This window comes from Pagrus major, chromosome 3 (genome assembly GCF_040436345.1).
Source record: "Pagrus major chromosome 3, Pma_NU_1.0".
NCBI classification, from domain to species: Eukaryota; Metazoa; Chordata; class Actinopteri; order Spariformes; family Sparidae; genus Pagrus; species Pagrus major.
The window spans coordinates 21,233,527-21,249,541 of NC_133217.1; the positions used below are offsets into that span (position 1 = coordinate 21,233,527).

Consider the following 16,015-nt stretch of genomic DNA (forward strand, 5'->3'; position numbering starts at 1 on the left):
TTCCTCTTAAGTCACAGTTTTATCTACTTTCATTAATTGATCCAGTTCCGTTTCCATCCTGTCGGTGGTGGATGATACTGCTACTTTAAGTTGAGAAAATTGGACATTATTTTGGTCAACAAAGGCTTGGTATTGGTCTTTAGAATGAGTTTGATTTTCCTTGACACATTTTATCAGTTCTTTTATTTCTTTATCTTGGTCCTCCATTTTCTTTACCATCGTCCGCCAGAGTGGCTGCTGCTATTTGACCCAATTCTTTTGCAGGTGTTTCAAGTTCTCCAGGTAAAGCACAGCAAGACACTGATAAAGAAGATGAAGATGGGAAGGTTTCTCTGCTGACCTCTGGTGGAGCAGTCCAGTATGGTGGATTTTGAGGAGTGATTGGTTCATTCTCCAAAACCAAAGATCGAAGGGATGAATTGAATTGTTCAGTTTGTGGAAAAGGAGAAAACTGTACACGTTGGTCATTCCTCCTTAGAGAAAGCTGGGCTGGAGTCTGGAGATATGTTTGAATAGGAGCTGGTATGGGTAAGGAAGGGTGAACCTGTGATGGAGTGTGTATGTTTGGTGTATCAGGTGCCTCTATATCCGGAGAGACAGACCTGGAGTGGAGTTGGGCTTGGTCAGAACTAGACATTATTAGTTTTCTTAGTTATGAATCAATGAGTCAGCCCAAATCATTAATGAAAATACCACTTTTCATCAGTCACATTATTCAATTACCAACACATTTCATAGCACCATATGCCAAAATCTGCAAACATTTGAAAACATTTAAATAAAGAAGTAGGCTGTAGCCATTTAGAAAAGTTGACTTTCGTCGTCTTAATTACTTTTGGTGGCTGCCGGCCCCACGTTGGGCGCCATTTCTGTAGCGTAACTTAAGAAGGCCTACATGTATTCTAATTAGGGTGCCAGATATACCATTAATTATATCGAATTTTCAAAAGATACCTCAGGGTTTTCGGCCTCAATAAGCGTACGTACACTCCACAAAAAGTCCAAAGAATAGGTTTAAAGGGACTTGGGGCAGGATCAAGATATAAGACTGAATAGTGACACGACGCCGTTGCGGCCGTTAGGGTAACTTGCAGCCATCAGCCAAGCTGGCGGGGGAGCGCTTATGAACTCTTCACAGCAGTGCAGCTGATGCCTTATCCCCTACACACATGAAGCAGCCGGGAAGCCAGCTCGCTGTGTGTAGCGACACACAAGCGCGGCGATTTACCGTTACGGTTGATGCAGTCTGAAAGGCACAGGCAAAAGCAAAGACGGCATATTGGGGGACAAAAATATCGTCTCTGATACGGGATTGCTGTGTGTAAGCGGCTAATGTTACTACACAGACACAAACAAACTGTTAGCCTGTGGCTAGCTGCTAACGTCACCTCCCGGATAACAGGTTGGGGTTTCGGTCCCATATATAAAAAGGGAAATATTTCTAACTATTCGGTTTCAGACTAAAGGACCGTGGAAAATGCGCAGTCTGTAACTATTCAGTGTTACACAGCGGTGGACTAAGTTACATGTTTGCAGCTAACGCTACTTTGCACGTTGGGTCACTCCGAGTCCTCGTGATCTCATATGATTTTCAAATCAAGCTCTAAACATGACCTGTAATGTTTTCTTACCTGGTTACTAGGAAATGAGCCATGTCAGCATCAGTTTTCAGTCCCAATTCAAGTTGAAGCTGCCTCCACAAGTCGAACGTGTATCCAATGTTTATTCGGGTGCCAGCCAGGCTTTGGTCGTAATTTCGTTTTGACTCACGACATGCCACTGATAAAACCTTCGTTTTCTTCTTAGTATGACTTTTTAGTGGACTTTGTGTGGTGGTGGGTTGTTTGCTGGCCATAGCAGAATCCATTACTACCCAAACACTAGTTTGGGTCCACCGCGCTTGTCTTCTTCCCATATCCAAGTCGAAAGCTGTCGAGGACGTGCATTCAGCGTCATCTGATGTCACGTCTGCAGGACTGCGCGGGAAATTCGGACCACGAATTGCAGTACATTATGTAGCACATAGCCTGTTCAAGGCAATGGAGAGATACGTGGGTGGGCTCATTCTTTTCGGTTTTGAACACTTCATCACCCATTAGCATTAAAAAACTTAAAATGCATGTTTATTTTTTCACAAATCCTGCCCCATGTCCCTTTAAATAAAAATCAAAAGAATGTCCGCTTCAAGTTTAAATTTCAGTAAACATTAATACTTCAAACAAAATAAATTTGACTTCTATTAACATAATCAAAACACTTCAGTACAGTTCATAATTGGTCCTGGGTCATATAAGAGAACATATCAGAAATAACAAATCAATTCATTCAAATTAAATATCCTTTTTGTGCTTTAAAGTCATTTGAATAGTGTAAATTGGTAAATGTCCAGAAATGTAGGCTGAATGGGAATGTGTGGGTGTGTGTGTGTGTGTGGGTGGGTGGGTGTGTGTTCAGTCCACGTGGTATTACTGGGATAGGAGGGGGAAGGGAGAGTCCCAACTGGGAGATGTGGTGATTTCCCAGGTTCATGAAAGGGTAAGGGGATGGGGGCTAGTGTGAAATGGGGAGCAGTTATGAATTCAAGGAAGGCAGTCTCTGGACAAAAAGGAGTGTCCCAATGACGAGCAATGATCCACTGTTAAAAACTCACAGTCAGGAGCTGTAGCTCACACATGTATCAGCAGCAAAAAAGGTAAAACTTTTCCAAACCCGCTCCGATGATAGCGGAACCTTGGTCCTGATACTTGGTCTCTCCCGTGTTTTTTTCTCCAAACACTCCTTCCTTTCCAGACCCTCTTCCTCTGCTTCTGCTCCCAGTCTCTGCTTTTCCTCACACACACACTCTCCTGTTGTCCTCTCACCCACAGGTGTGCACTCATTATATCACTTTTGCCACACCCACACTTTCACAGCCCCTCCTCTCCCTCACAGCAATCTCTGCTGTGAGGGAGAGGAGAGCAGCAGTCCAGTCTGCTCTACACCTGTTAACATGGACACGTAAATTGAAAGCAAGAGGTAATGCTACGCAGCAGCGCTGCACACACATCCAGTGTGTTCAGCCTGTTCGAACCCTCTGTCCAGAGTCACTGCAGAGCATCAGAGAGGACACAGAGGAGCTAGGCAAGGCTAGTCTCTAAATCATATGTTTTCTTTACATTGTACATGTTTCAATTACTTGTAAAGCACTGTTTTAAGGAGGTATAACATATGGTATCAAAAAGGAAGGAAAGAAGGGAATTGATTGATGGACGGATGGACGGATGCTAATGCTGCTGCCTGCTGTTTTGTTGGACAGATCAGAGCTTGGGACTGAAACAGCAGTGAGTTGACAGACAAAATGAGCAGTGTCATATTATTTATTTTTTTTTAAAGCCGTCTTTAAAATGTTTCTGTTGGCTCTGACCTGCTTGTAGCTACTGTTATATCCATCAATCAATTCCACTACCCATGAGTAACTCACACTTAAGTCAAATATGCCAACTGTGTCTGTAAGTTGAAGCAAAATTTTGTTTAAATGGTCCCACAGAGAAAAAAAAAAATACCCCGAAGTCATATGTAAATCTACCAATTTGATTGGTTGTGATAGAAGATTTGCTATGGAGCCATACAACCCAGTTAAAGGGTATTTGAAGTATTATATCTTGAACACTGGTTTAAATATCCAGGTTTTTTTCTCACCTCCTCCGCTGCAGCCTCAGACAGGAGTCCCTCCCTCTGAGCACAGGTGACATGGAAATAAGAGCGACACATTCCTGCATCACAGCTGATGCACACACCCGTCCTGGCAAAGCGGGCGTCCTCACAGAAACTGCACTCCTAAATGCAACAGAACACAACAAGGAGACTTCAAGTTGTAGCTGCTACAAGGAGGAATAGAATACTGATTTCTGTGTGCCTAGTTTTTCCAATGGTGTGGATGCAGACCGCACAACATCTATCATTATCTACCGCACAACAATGCATTTTATCTTATGATCACTGAAGGCATCACCTTTAGAAACACCACACAATGTGTTAAATGTAAAACAGGATGGCTAAGTCATTAAAATGTCCCGTTTTCCCTTGGAGCCAGATTTTATAAGGCCTTTTCACAGACATTCAAAGTCTCCAAACAGACTTACAGTGGTGTGGTGTTTAGCAGTTTCAAGTGTTAAAAATGATGCCACTATCAACTGCTCTCAATTCTGTTTATATGTTTTAATGTCTATCTAATCTATTCACATCAAACGATATTCCAACAGTGTACACAGCACAACTGTTTTTTTCTCCTTTCTCCTTGTGACGGTGCAGATTTTTTTCTTCACCACTGTGAAAAAGCAACATATCCCTATGGTTTGGCAGTTTACTGGCCTATGCCTACAGTTTACTGCCAAACAAATGACATAAAAAAAAGTGGTGATGACGTTAATGAGCTCAACCCTCCAGTAGGCATCACATCATCGCAGTATTGTGGTGATTAAATTTCAACTCCTTTTAATCCTTACACTTAAACTGACACTTCAAGCCCTTTCAGTACTTGAACTTTTTAAGTACTTCAGCTTCAACTTCATTTCTCATTAAGACAAATGTTTATTTTTTTTATTCCTGGATAGTTAAGAGATTAATAGAAGTGTTTTTTTTTACATTTTTTTTTTATTGTGGACTGGTCTAAAGAGAAGTGTTATACTTGGTTAAGTTAATATAACTTAAGTAATGTTCATGTTCTTGATATTGCAATGCAACAATCCTTTAATAAAATCCAGACATTTTTTCTGGAAGTTTTCCAAAAGGTTTTTCAGTATGTTTTTAAAAACCAAGGTTTGAACCGAACTGTGAGTCAAAAACCGAAGTTCGAACCGAATCGTGGGTTTGGTGAACCGTTACACCCCTACTCATCGTACACCTTGCCAAAAAGAACTAACATTTTTAAACATTCAAGTTTGAAATGTTTCAGGTGTTTTCAGTGAATGTGAGCATGCTACATTTCATTAATAGATGTGGCATTGTCTAGTCAATGATAACTAAGCAGGAATGCTGATGAATCAATAATATATTTGGATATACATTCAAGATACACTAATCAAAAAGAACATCTAAAAAAGTGGCTCCTGCAGTATGTTAAACATGTCAGTAAAACCAAAATCAACATGCATAGAGTACTCGCCTTGGCCCCATATTTTGAATAATTCATCTCTGTCAGCGTCACTGGTCGTAGTTTATCAATGTCTCCAAATGCTACTCCAGGAACATAAAGTGCACAAACCACATGCACCCATCTGAAAGTGAAAAGGAAAAACATCAAATTGGCTGATAAACAGTTTTTTTTTTTTTACTTATGTTTTTTAAGAGAAACATAACAAACTCCAGCACATCAGTATGCAAATCATGACCTGAAAATGTTTCAAGATGTAAAGTTGCATTAAAAAGGTGACATTTATCTATGGCTGTGGTTATTTTTGCATTTAGGGTGGTGAATTACTGCAGACAATAAAAACTTAATATCATGAAATTGGCTGCAGTGAGTTGCTCAGACACTTCAAAAAGAAATGGATTCATAGATTTATGTAGCCCCAGACTCAGCTACAGTTTGGTGGGACACAATTCAAATGCGGACTTTAGGGAAGAGAATCCGAAGTCCAATATAAAGATATCCATCTCTAGCAAGCAACAGCTTCACAGTTTAATTTGCTGTGTTTTTCATGCTCTAGTGAAGTAGTAAATTCGGGTGCAGCCTGGCTGAGGAGCACTATCAGCGATAACGTGGCTGAAGTCTCCACGCCTCACATAACACACTCTTTTCTCTCACTCCTTTTCTTCCTCTATCTCGTCTCTTCCCTCCATCCCCTTATTTCACTCCTCTACCAGTTCTCTCTCTTCTCCTTAATCCAACTTCCTCTCTTTCCACTACTGAATATATGTACAATTTAGCTTGTACACATATTGCCTTCAGCCATTCAACCAGCTATGGTCATTAACTAAGGCGCTATTTGTTTCTGAACACGTTCCACTCGCTGCCTCTAGTAAATGGCAACTGACCACCGTGTCAATGTGCAACTGTGTCCCACCTCCCGGCATCCGTCTCTTTGAAGATGCCATCCTGGTTGGGGCACAGCTCACAGCTGGGAGTCACTCCATTCTTACAGGCATCACAGAACCAGGGCTCCGTTGAATTCTCTGATGCAGAGCTCATGATAGAGTCGCTCTCACCATCCACACCATAACATCCTGGAAACACAGAAAAGGATTGCCGGTGCTGCAATATTAATGACATTATTAAAGACAACAGTCATCCTATTGTCCATATAACAGACTCTTATAAAAAGGCAGTGGCGTGAACATTGCCGTCCATCACACGCTCCACGAAGCAAGGTAGATATAGGCAAATGAGCAGATGGATCATACCTTTAAATGGCAACAATAAGAACCTGTCAAAATCTAATTTTTGGAATCTAAATAAACAACTTATTGTTTACCGTTGATCTTTTTCTGTTATTAGAGTTGGGCAGTAATACAGTAAGATGCTATCCCGGCGCATTTAAAAATCGCAACAGCGTCCCTTTCATTACTGTAATGAAAAAACTCCGCTGCACATTGTGCACATGTAACACTATACCATAAATGTCTGTGTCCATTAGTACCACTGTCTGTGTGTTTGAAGGCGTATAAAAGCAGTGTTTCCCATACATAGGCTCTACTTGGGAGGCCTGCCCAAGTAAACTGAGACCCGCCCAGGAAGATAAAATCCAAATTCCATTTTTTTCTCCAATCAATGATGTAATTGTACAGCGCACACAGACCATCCGCCATCCAGCCCCGCCCACCTCATCACACACGTGTGCATCATGCAGCATGCATCAGCTCTGGCATCAGCAATTTACTTCTGTTTCCTACACATTCATTTTTTTGCGGCAGGCTGGAACAATATCAACATTAGCCGCCACATATTGTTTTTTATTTTTGGAGCTGCACATCCCGTTCTCGCTCACTCAATTATGCGTTCACAGGAACGCATAATGTTTTATACTCTGATACTGTGGATGGCGGTGTGGTTTTTAGTCCACTGGTAAAACCAACAAAGAAGAGGAGGAGTATTAACATGGTTGACTTGACCGGAACTTCCTCTTCAAGAGATCGAGATCAAGCCCCCAGGAAGAGCGCCAGCTAGCTTAACATTAGTCTGCAGTTGCAATTCCAGACATTTATACTGTAAATTGGTGCATAGAGATAAACGACGGACTGAATTTCTGTATATTGTTGTTCTATTGGACCTTTGTCTGACTCTAATCTGCAAAAAGACACCAGGATGAAGTCAAGGTGTAGTAAAGTACTCTTATCTATTTTAAGAAGAATTTGAAAATGTAATGGAAGTTGTCAGGGCATAAAGTCAATGGTTTGTTGGTCTTTACAAATCCAGATGCATTAGTAAAAAGAATGGCATAGCAAAAAACAAGTTTAAATTAAACACTGAGTTGAATCAAACCAAATCATGGATTTGGAGAATTGTGACAACCCCTAAATGCTCCCATTTAGAGACGAAACTGAAACCAATCAGCAACCAGAGACATACTGGCATTGTTATACTTTATGTCCTGTATTCAACTGACTCAAATCAGTAGCCAATGTACCACAGTGTCATTATTGGTAACTGTACTGATTTTGTTATTCTAACACTCTAGGAACCAAGTAGAAGACAAAAGGTTGAAAACAAACCTGGTCTGCTCTGGTCCACAGCTGCCAATGTACTGTGACACTGCAGCACCACCAACTGAACATTTCATAAAAATAAAAAAAATAACACAAAGTAAGAAGAAGCCAAGGGAAAGAATTTTAATGTTGTCATCTTAATTTTCTGAGGTTGCATAAACAATTACTTGGCTGATGTGGTTTCTATGGCAGCTATTACACCAGGCAGACGTGCTCTTCACTACCAATGAGGGCAGCAATCAGTACTCAGCCTCCGTTGGGGAGATAACACTCTAACTTCTAATTCAGTCAACCAGCCTTCAGGCTTTTTGAGCAATGGGAGAGACTCACAAATCAAAAGCTCAATGTTCTGCATGCACGTCACTGTGTGCCACACTGGGGAGTTGGGCAGCCCATCGAAAGCAAACACTGGGGCAGATGGAGTTGTTTATTCAGCTCTACACTTTGTGTGGTAGGTGCATGTCCTTTTCTGATTGAGAGACCATTTGCTGTGTGTCATGGTGAATCACTAATTTTAAACTCTCTCTGCTTTTCAGAGGCTCGTGGGTAGCTACAGTTTTTACAGGCCACCGTTGATGTTTTTTTAGTTTTTTTTTTTAGATCAGCTTAAAGGCAGGATACACCAATCAAGATACTGATTATAGCAAAGGGGCTATGAAGTCCCAGCTGGACTTCGCCCTGACCTTCAAGATGGAAGAAATACTTAGAATCTAGCTATCTAAGATGTGAACAAAACTACTGCCTATTTCTACCTCCATTTCCTTCACAGTATGTGGCAAGGGCAAGAGGCCAAGTCCTGCACACTCCAATATAGCTCCAGTATAGGTATTACTGGAATACCTCTGGCATCATTGGGCATTCATCTTCACTGATTGGGCTTTGAACCGTGGAACTGGGAGTTGTGAATGACCACCATGTTGGTTTAACCGACTTGAAAACTTGAAACGTGGCACAGATCTTCGGTGTTCCTTTTGAACTGAGATACAAAGCTCAGACCGTTAAGCCACGGGTTGCTGGCTAATATGAGCTAAGCTGACAAAAAGTGATGACTACAGGATAGCTTCATAATCCCTGAAGGAAAGATTATCCTTGTCAGAAATGACGAGCTTGGCAGGAAAAATAGAAGGGGCAAGGTAGAGTTGACTGAACCAAGTACTTTTAACTGAATTGAGATTTAATAGAAAGAAATGTCTGCCTGCCTCCAACAAAGACTAACCAACTAGGTGTGGATGCATCCAGCAGTGAGAATATAAAATCGTGTCAGTATGAAGACATAGGATTAAGGTAACGCAGGAGGGTTCCCATGGGTTGTTTTACCATATGATGAAAAGAAAACTCATAAGCACCTCACATTACTGAACCAGCCATCTGTTATCCTGACAGAACGTTGATGACTCACATTTTCCTCTGCTAATCATCCATCTATAGTTATCTACATACCCAGGAATACAAATGGTTGACAAATTAAAAGAGGAATATGAACTAATGATCGAAAAAACATAATGAATGTGGATCCTTCTAAACAGGACACAATGATCAGTGAATGATTTGATGAGTGTGAAAATGATATGAATCATGTGGTATGGCCTTCACAATCAACAGGTCTCAACCCAACTAAAAAACAATGGGGAAATTTTGAAGCACCCTGTTAGATAGTACCCTTCACACCCATCATCGAAACACTAAATGAGAGAATTTCTTTCATCTTCATTGCCCATCCAGTAGATTTCCACACATTTGGCGAATCTAGGAGCACTGAAGTTGTTCTGGATGCTTGTGGTGGCACCAAGTCTTAATAAGTCCCTTGAGGCAAATCGTGATTTGTGAATCTGGGCTATATAAATAAAACTGACATGACTTGACTAATGAGACACTTTATAGAAATCAGCTACTGGGAAATTTCAGTATTAATTTTTTTTGATAGATATACTGATTTGTCATAAGTTCTTATTTCTACCTACCTTATTAGAGTAAACTATCACAAATGGTTCTTGAAAAACTTTGTTATTAGGGCCAGGACCATATGTCCAAATTTGATATCTCCCAATTTGATACTGTCACGACACTTGGGTGTCAATGAGATATGTATATGTATTCTAAGTATTGCAAATCAATATTATGATTGACTGCAGTTTTTGACTTGACCATGGGACAAGGTCGAATCATACACCTCTAGAGACTGTATAGCATGAGTCATATTTCCAAAAACATTACAAATCACTTGTCAGTCAGTCCTTCTGAGGTTTGTTTTAGCAGCATCATTGCAATAATGCATATAAAAGTGCTGAAAAAAAATGCTTTTTGAACTGCTACATTTAGCTATTTTGGGTCATCAAGCAATTGCTATCACAATAATTAATAAAACAGGAAATATTTATAATATGTCTTTGAGTAAGCCCACACATGTTTTATGTATAGTAAAATGGATCATCTTTTTAAAAATATTTTTATTGAGATGCTTATTTCAGTTAGCACATTAATGGTAAATCCTGTTTATGTCTTGGCATCTAGCTAAGAGACACCAAGAACAAAGTGCTAGTTACATATAATCAATTCAGGAATCAAAGAATTGATTCAGAATCGTAAAAAGGAAAGAATCACAACACTTAAAAGAATAAATCATTTTGCCCAGCCCTGTTTGTTAAAAAACATTTGAGCTCAAAATACTATTCAGTTCAGATCTGGTTTCTTTTAAGGCATAGACTAAAAGATACAGTGGGTGGATGAAGATTTTATCTCTCATCGCCACATTCAAATGTGCAATAACCATACATGCCAGGATAGTGGGAGAAATGTTTCCCACTACCCTGCCACGTTACACACAATATATTCACAACATATTTCTTATACTTAGTTTAATTTACAGTATCTCTATAAGGCTAATGCTATTCTGTATGTTTTTTATTGTTTACACATTCCACTTGCCAATCCCACTAACAGGTATTGTGTGAATCAAAAGCCTGATATATCTTCATCTTTGCTATAGATTTGTTAAAAAAAAAAAAAAAAGGTTTTCCAAAAACTATTTTAAAAAACATTAACTGGGTGACCATTCCAGTCAGATTTGGTGTTTCACTACCATGAACACCAAATCTGACCCAATTCCAATCCACTGTCCTGCTAGCCAAATATTGATTTATCCACTATTGAAAATAGTCCCCAATAAAAGCACTATTTCCTCCTATCTTAGCAATGTTTGTTAAAAAAAAAAACTACAGTGGCCAGTTGTTTTAGAAAATTACTCTACTTATTTATATGTAAAAACTATAAAAAAAAAAAATTGTGATAGATTTTTAAGATGTTTTGCCCTTAATGTTGAGTGCCACAGACAAGTTAAGTAAGTCAGAGAGCATTAAGAGACAGACTAATTCAGAGATGTTTTTTTGTAATTTCATCTGTTTTGTTGACAATAGCAAAATAACATTGGACTTAACCTTTTCATAGTATTAAATTGAAAAAATAAAGTGACAGCATGAATGAGGTGAGCACATTTGGGGACATAATTATATTTTCAGCACATCTGAGTTAATTTCTCTAACATTTATATCTCCCAATTTGATACTGTCATGACACTTGGGTGTCAATTAGATATGTATTGCAATTTTTTAGTATTGCGATTCTACAAGTATTGCAAATCAATATTATGATGGATTGCAGTTTTTAACACTTGACCATGGGACAAAGTTGAATCATACGTCTCTAGAGACTGTATAGAATGAGTCATATTTCCAAAAACAATGCAAATCACTAACATTTAAGCCTAAAATCCAACATCACATTCACATTACTGTATCAGAGAAGGATGACATTCAATGGTGATGTGTTATTAGAGCTGTGCGATATTACGATATATATCGTAGTGCGATATAAAAATGTCTACCGTAGGATATAACCCTCTGTTGTTTATATCGTAATTTTAATGTGTAGGCTACTTGTTTAGCACTGTTGCTACACTAACGTTAACGTACACTACGGTTGTGATTAAATACGCCGTGTAAAGCACAACTGAACGTCGGAATGACCGTTGGATATCCAAATTTTGAGTTCAAAACAAGTTCATTGTATGAAGGCGAATGTAACTGCAGCAACGCTACTGCTTTGTGGTAGCATTTTTACGTCACCCGCAAGGACTCGTTTACGGCACTGGTCGTTCGGGAGTAAACAGAGGCAAAGCAGCATGGCAGAGACGGAGGACAGCGCAATGGAAGACAAAAATAACATTACTAGTAACGTTACATCAGACGCGGATACAGAAGCAGAACCCAGCCGCGAGGCCTACTGGCTGTCCTACCCGGAAAAAGATCTTTATTTTTTTATATTTACATAAAAGCTTGGAATAGTTTTTGTTTACAAATTCTTATTTGTTGTGACAGTCCTGCAAAAAGTCACGAATAAAAGGAGAAGGTGCCATTCATTTGCCTTTCATTCACATGGTTATCAAAAATAGTGCTGAGATGTGATTGATTTGAATATATATATATAATTCTAAGAAAAAATACTATATCGGGATATATATCATTATCGGGATATAAAATTAGCTATATCAAGATATAAAATTTTGTCCATATCGCACAGCACTATGTGTTATTAACATGTATCTTTACCAGTAAAGCTTAATACATGAACATACAAGATGAAAAAAGGGCCTTCTTTGACATTTACCCTCAAAGGCGAATAAAAGCAAAGGGAGAACTTGTAGTATGTAATGATGTCTGCCTGTATGACTGGTGGGAGTCTGATAATCAATGGGCAGGCTGGTAAAAACAGGTCTCCCCTATGTGCTCTGTGTAGATACTTGCTTTGTGGACTTTCCATCTTCGATCTCTCACCCAGGTCTTGTGTGTCTACCTTTCATGTCAGCCTCTCTTCTCATATGAGTGGGAGTGATGGTGTCCGGACAGTGGTGCGAATGCAAGAACAAAGAGAAGCAGTGAAGTCAAGCAGCAAGACTAACTCGTATGAGCTCTAGATACTGACAGCTCATCTCTCATCTCTGCTTCAAAGTCCTTTTTTGTTTGACCTTGCCTTAACCTTGAACAAGGTGCTTTGTGATCTCTAAAATGGAGCTAACATGTTATGAATACACCTTTTTAAGAGAGGTGCGCAACGTTATCTCCACTATCAGAACTAAGACGTATCTTGCTCGCATGTAGACAAATAAGCAAAATACACTTTAATGTAGAAAAGGATTATTTTTATTATTTTCTGTTAATCCATTAATCATCTAGTCTAAAGACTGACTGAAAATAGTATGTAATGTGTATTAAGTTTTCCCAGACCGCACAGGGATGTCTCTAAATTGCTTATTTTGTCTGATCAACAGTAAAAATCCCAAGTATGTATTTTTGTGATATCAGCTGGACAGTCCCATTTTGAGCACAGCATCAGAAAGATCAGTGTCAGAATATTATTGATTAAGCCTTATTGAAACAAGTTTAACATGTTCTGATGTACTCTGATGAGGTGTATGATCTGCTACTTTCTACTGTTCCCTGATTTTTTAGGCACATTCGTGATGATGAACATGGCAATCGCCTAGAGAAAGAGGAAGGAGAAAAAAAAAAATTCGGACAAGAAGTTCAGATGTTTTTCTCACACAAAAAAAGAAAAGAAAACACAAACTATTTTTCCAAATTTCAGAAAATTTCAGAAATTCCCACCCACCATCTGGGTTGGTGATACTGTAATAGTCAATAACATCAAATGCTGCACATAATTCTAGCAAAACCGAGCCCATGTGACCATCTGCATTCATGGGTAAGACCACTATCAGGACAATGCACTCTTATACTCCTAAACTACTAGTGATATGAACCACAGAAGGGCAGCAAATGCTCAAATTTCAGAAGCTGCAAAAGTTTTGTCCTTTTTTCCTAATACATGACTAAATCATTTCATTTAAAAATTGTTGTTGAATTTCATTTTTCTGTCAATGGACAAAGCACTTTAGGGGCTTATCCTTTAATCAAGAAGAGCATGTACTGTATATGCACTGTAAAACTTTTCCCACCTCCGCTCATTGAGAAAACATTCAAAAGTGTGTGAAAGTGCAGCAGACATCTGCTTTTATGTTCAAACATAACACTATAATAGGATAATAACGTAGAAACTGGTTAAACAGTAAATGTTACTTAAATTCACACCTCCCCTGAGCAGGTTCCTTGTTAATGCATTTTCTTGAGATGGGAATTATCATAAGCATCACTTGCTTGAATTGTAACAAGGAGCAGTCATGGCGGAGTTAAGAAACTGTCTAAAGCATGGCTTCATTTCACAAAGAAAGTTGAAAACAGCGCTAGTTGTAATGCCTGTAAAATGATCATTTCAATTAAGGGTGGAAACATCAATATGCTGAAACATCTTTGTATGCAACATGGGCTTGAATCCAGGAATACCATGTATTTGACATTCATGAGTGTCATTGCTTCCCATCCAAGCAGCACGTCTGTTACCAAGGGTAAAGTCTATGTTACTGTATAATAACATAGCAGCAAACTGGCAAGCTTAGTAGATTTTTTCTTTGTTGAAGAAAATCTAAATGAAAGTGAATGCAGTACAAATATGCTCTCTTTCATCCATTTTAAATGACGACAGACAGACTGTTGCTACAGCTAGCTCTCGGCCTACAGCCAGCTCGACCATAACTGATGAGAAATCAGTAAGAGAATCGATACATAATCAGGCTGATAAGCAGAATCAATATGGCATTGGTACTGGAATTCCTACAAGAAACTTGTTCTAAAAATGGTGCAACATTATCAGTTTGCACAGGGAATTTACTTTTATTGGAAAAGCTACAGTCGGCCACTATATCAGCACACAGACTGTTTTTTAGCGTCTACCCAAGCATTTTCATTTCATGTACTAAGGTGCGTGCTCCTAAAAATCATGAAATGAGATTCATTTCTGATAAAACATGGCTTTATCAACAATTGTTGTTAAGGGAGGACAGGATATACTTTCATTGCCAAGACAAAGTAGCCTGCCTCAGCATGGTGGTTCACCATAATCAAAAAGCTCAATCTTAAGGTAAGAGTACAGCTCAGCTCTCCTCAAAATAAGTGCATGCATGGAAAGGCCTGTGTTCATTTATGCTAGCAACATCTTAGATCACAGTGTAGTACTTAAAATTGACTGGATTACAACTACACAATTCAAAAGCTTGGAGAAATATGCCTCCCGATCCAATACGTTAACACACTTGATGAAATCAATTGCTTTTAGCCTTATCCTCAAGGGAGAATTTTCCTTGGGTGACACGACACTGCTACTGCCAATGATAAGATAGCTTTCAGGTCCTGGGGGTACACCATGGGCAAAGGAAGCATTTAAAATGTGGGTGGGACAATCTAACAAGGGTCTGGGGGTTCTCCCCTAAAAATGTTTCCCATTCATTTCTTGTATTGTTGTTCCTTTTAACAGGTGAATTGATGGTTTTATCTGGATAAACTATTATGAGAAAAGTTATTCATAACATTTGAAGATTTTAAAAAGCTAAAAGTACAGAAATTGAATCGATGAGTAATTTATAACAACTTTGTGGCACAGGCTCCTGATACATACTTATTTGGCTGAAAATACATGTTACATGCAAATAACTTAAAATCCAACACAAAAAATCTAATGAAATATCTAGATGAATATGACACACATAATGACTTAAGGGGGTTGGTGCTTTTTGCTGTTCTTTATTGAACAAATGTGAACATCTCATTTAGTTTTCAGGAGCCCAGTAGTATCAGCTAATGTAATGGTGGCACTGCAGTAACAATTACAAGATTTGAAGATAATAATAAAAAAATTCAAGCTTACAGCTAGAGCTCCCCGGTCCTTCTATCAATCTTTCATTTAATATTCATTTGAGAATCCAAAATTAGAAAATGAAAAAATGATTTGTAATTTCATTATTTCTTTATGAATGTGTTACAAAAAAACGAGTTGTTTTTTGTACTTTTGATTTAATGCTCAGATCAAAAACAGGGAATTTAAACAATGGGACATGGGGTGTATTTGATTTTGATATTTCATTTGTTGGAATTGTGTGTCCCGGTTATTTCTTATGGCTTTATTGATTAACACAGTTGGTCTGGCTCAGAAACTGCTCTGTTTACGGCAGCATCTCTGGCCTCATTAGGTAGTACAGCGAACAGGCCAGATGGCAGAGGTGGGCTGCCCTGTGGCTGCTCTGCCACTCAGCCTGTTTGCTGTGAAGGTGAGGAAACTAGCTCATAATCAGCTGCATCAGCTCTGCCACTGGCTGGTTGTTTTTTACATACCAACCATGAGAATAGAAACACAATAGACACAATAACATTGAACATACAATTAGGAA

General features: G+C 38.9%; 1 protein-coding gene across 4 annotated transcripts in view; it reads right to left on the reverse strand.

Annotated features, from left to right (window-relative positions):
• phf14 (PHD finger protein 14) overlaps window positions 1–16,015 on the reverse strand; it is a 121,305-nt gene that overhangs the window by 88,997 nt on the left and 16,293 nt on the right. For all 4 annotated transcript variants that reach the window (XM_073463080.1, XM_073463079.1, XM_073463082.1 and 1 more), the window contains exons 5-7: window positions 6,045–6,204; window positions 5,144–5,255; window positions 3,679–3,816 (exon numbers count right to left, since the gene is read on the reverse strand). In XM_073463080.1, the coding sequence (XP_073319181.1) occupies window positions 3,679–3,816; window positions 5,144–5,255; window positions 6,045–6,204 (410 nt within the window). The remainder of the gene's footprint in view (window positions 1–3,678; window positions 3,817–5,143; window positions 5,256–6,044; window positions 6,205–16,015) is intronic.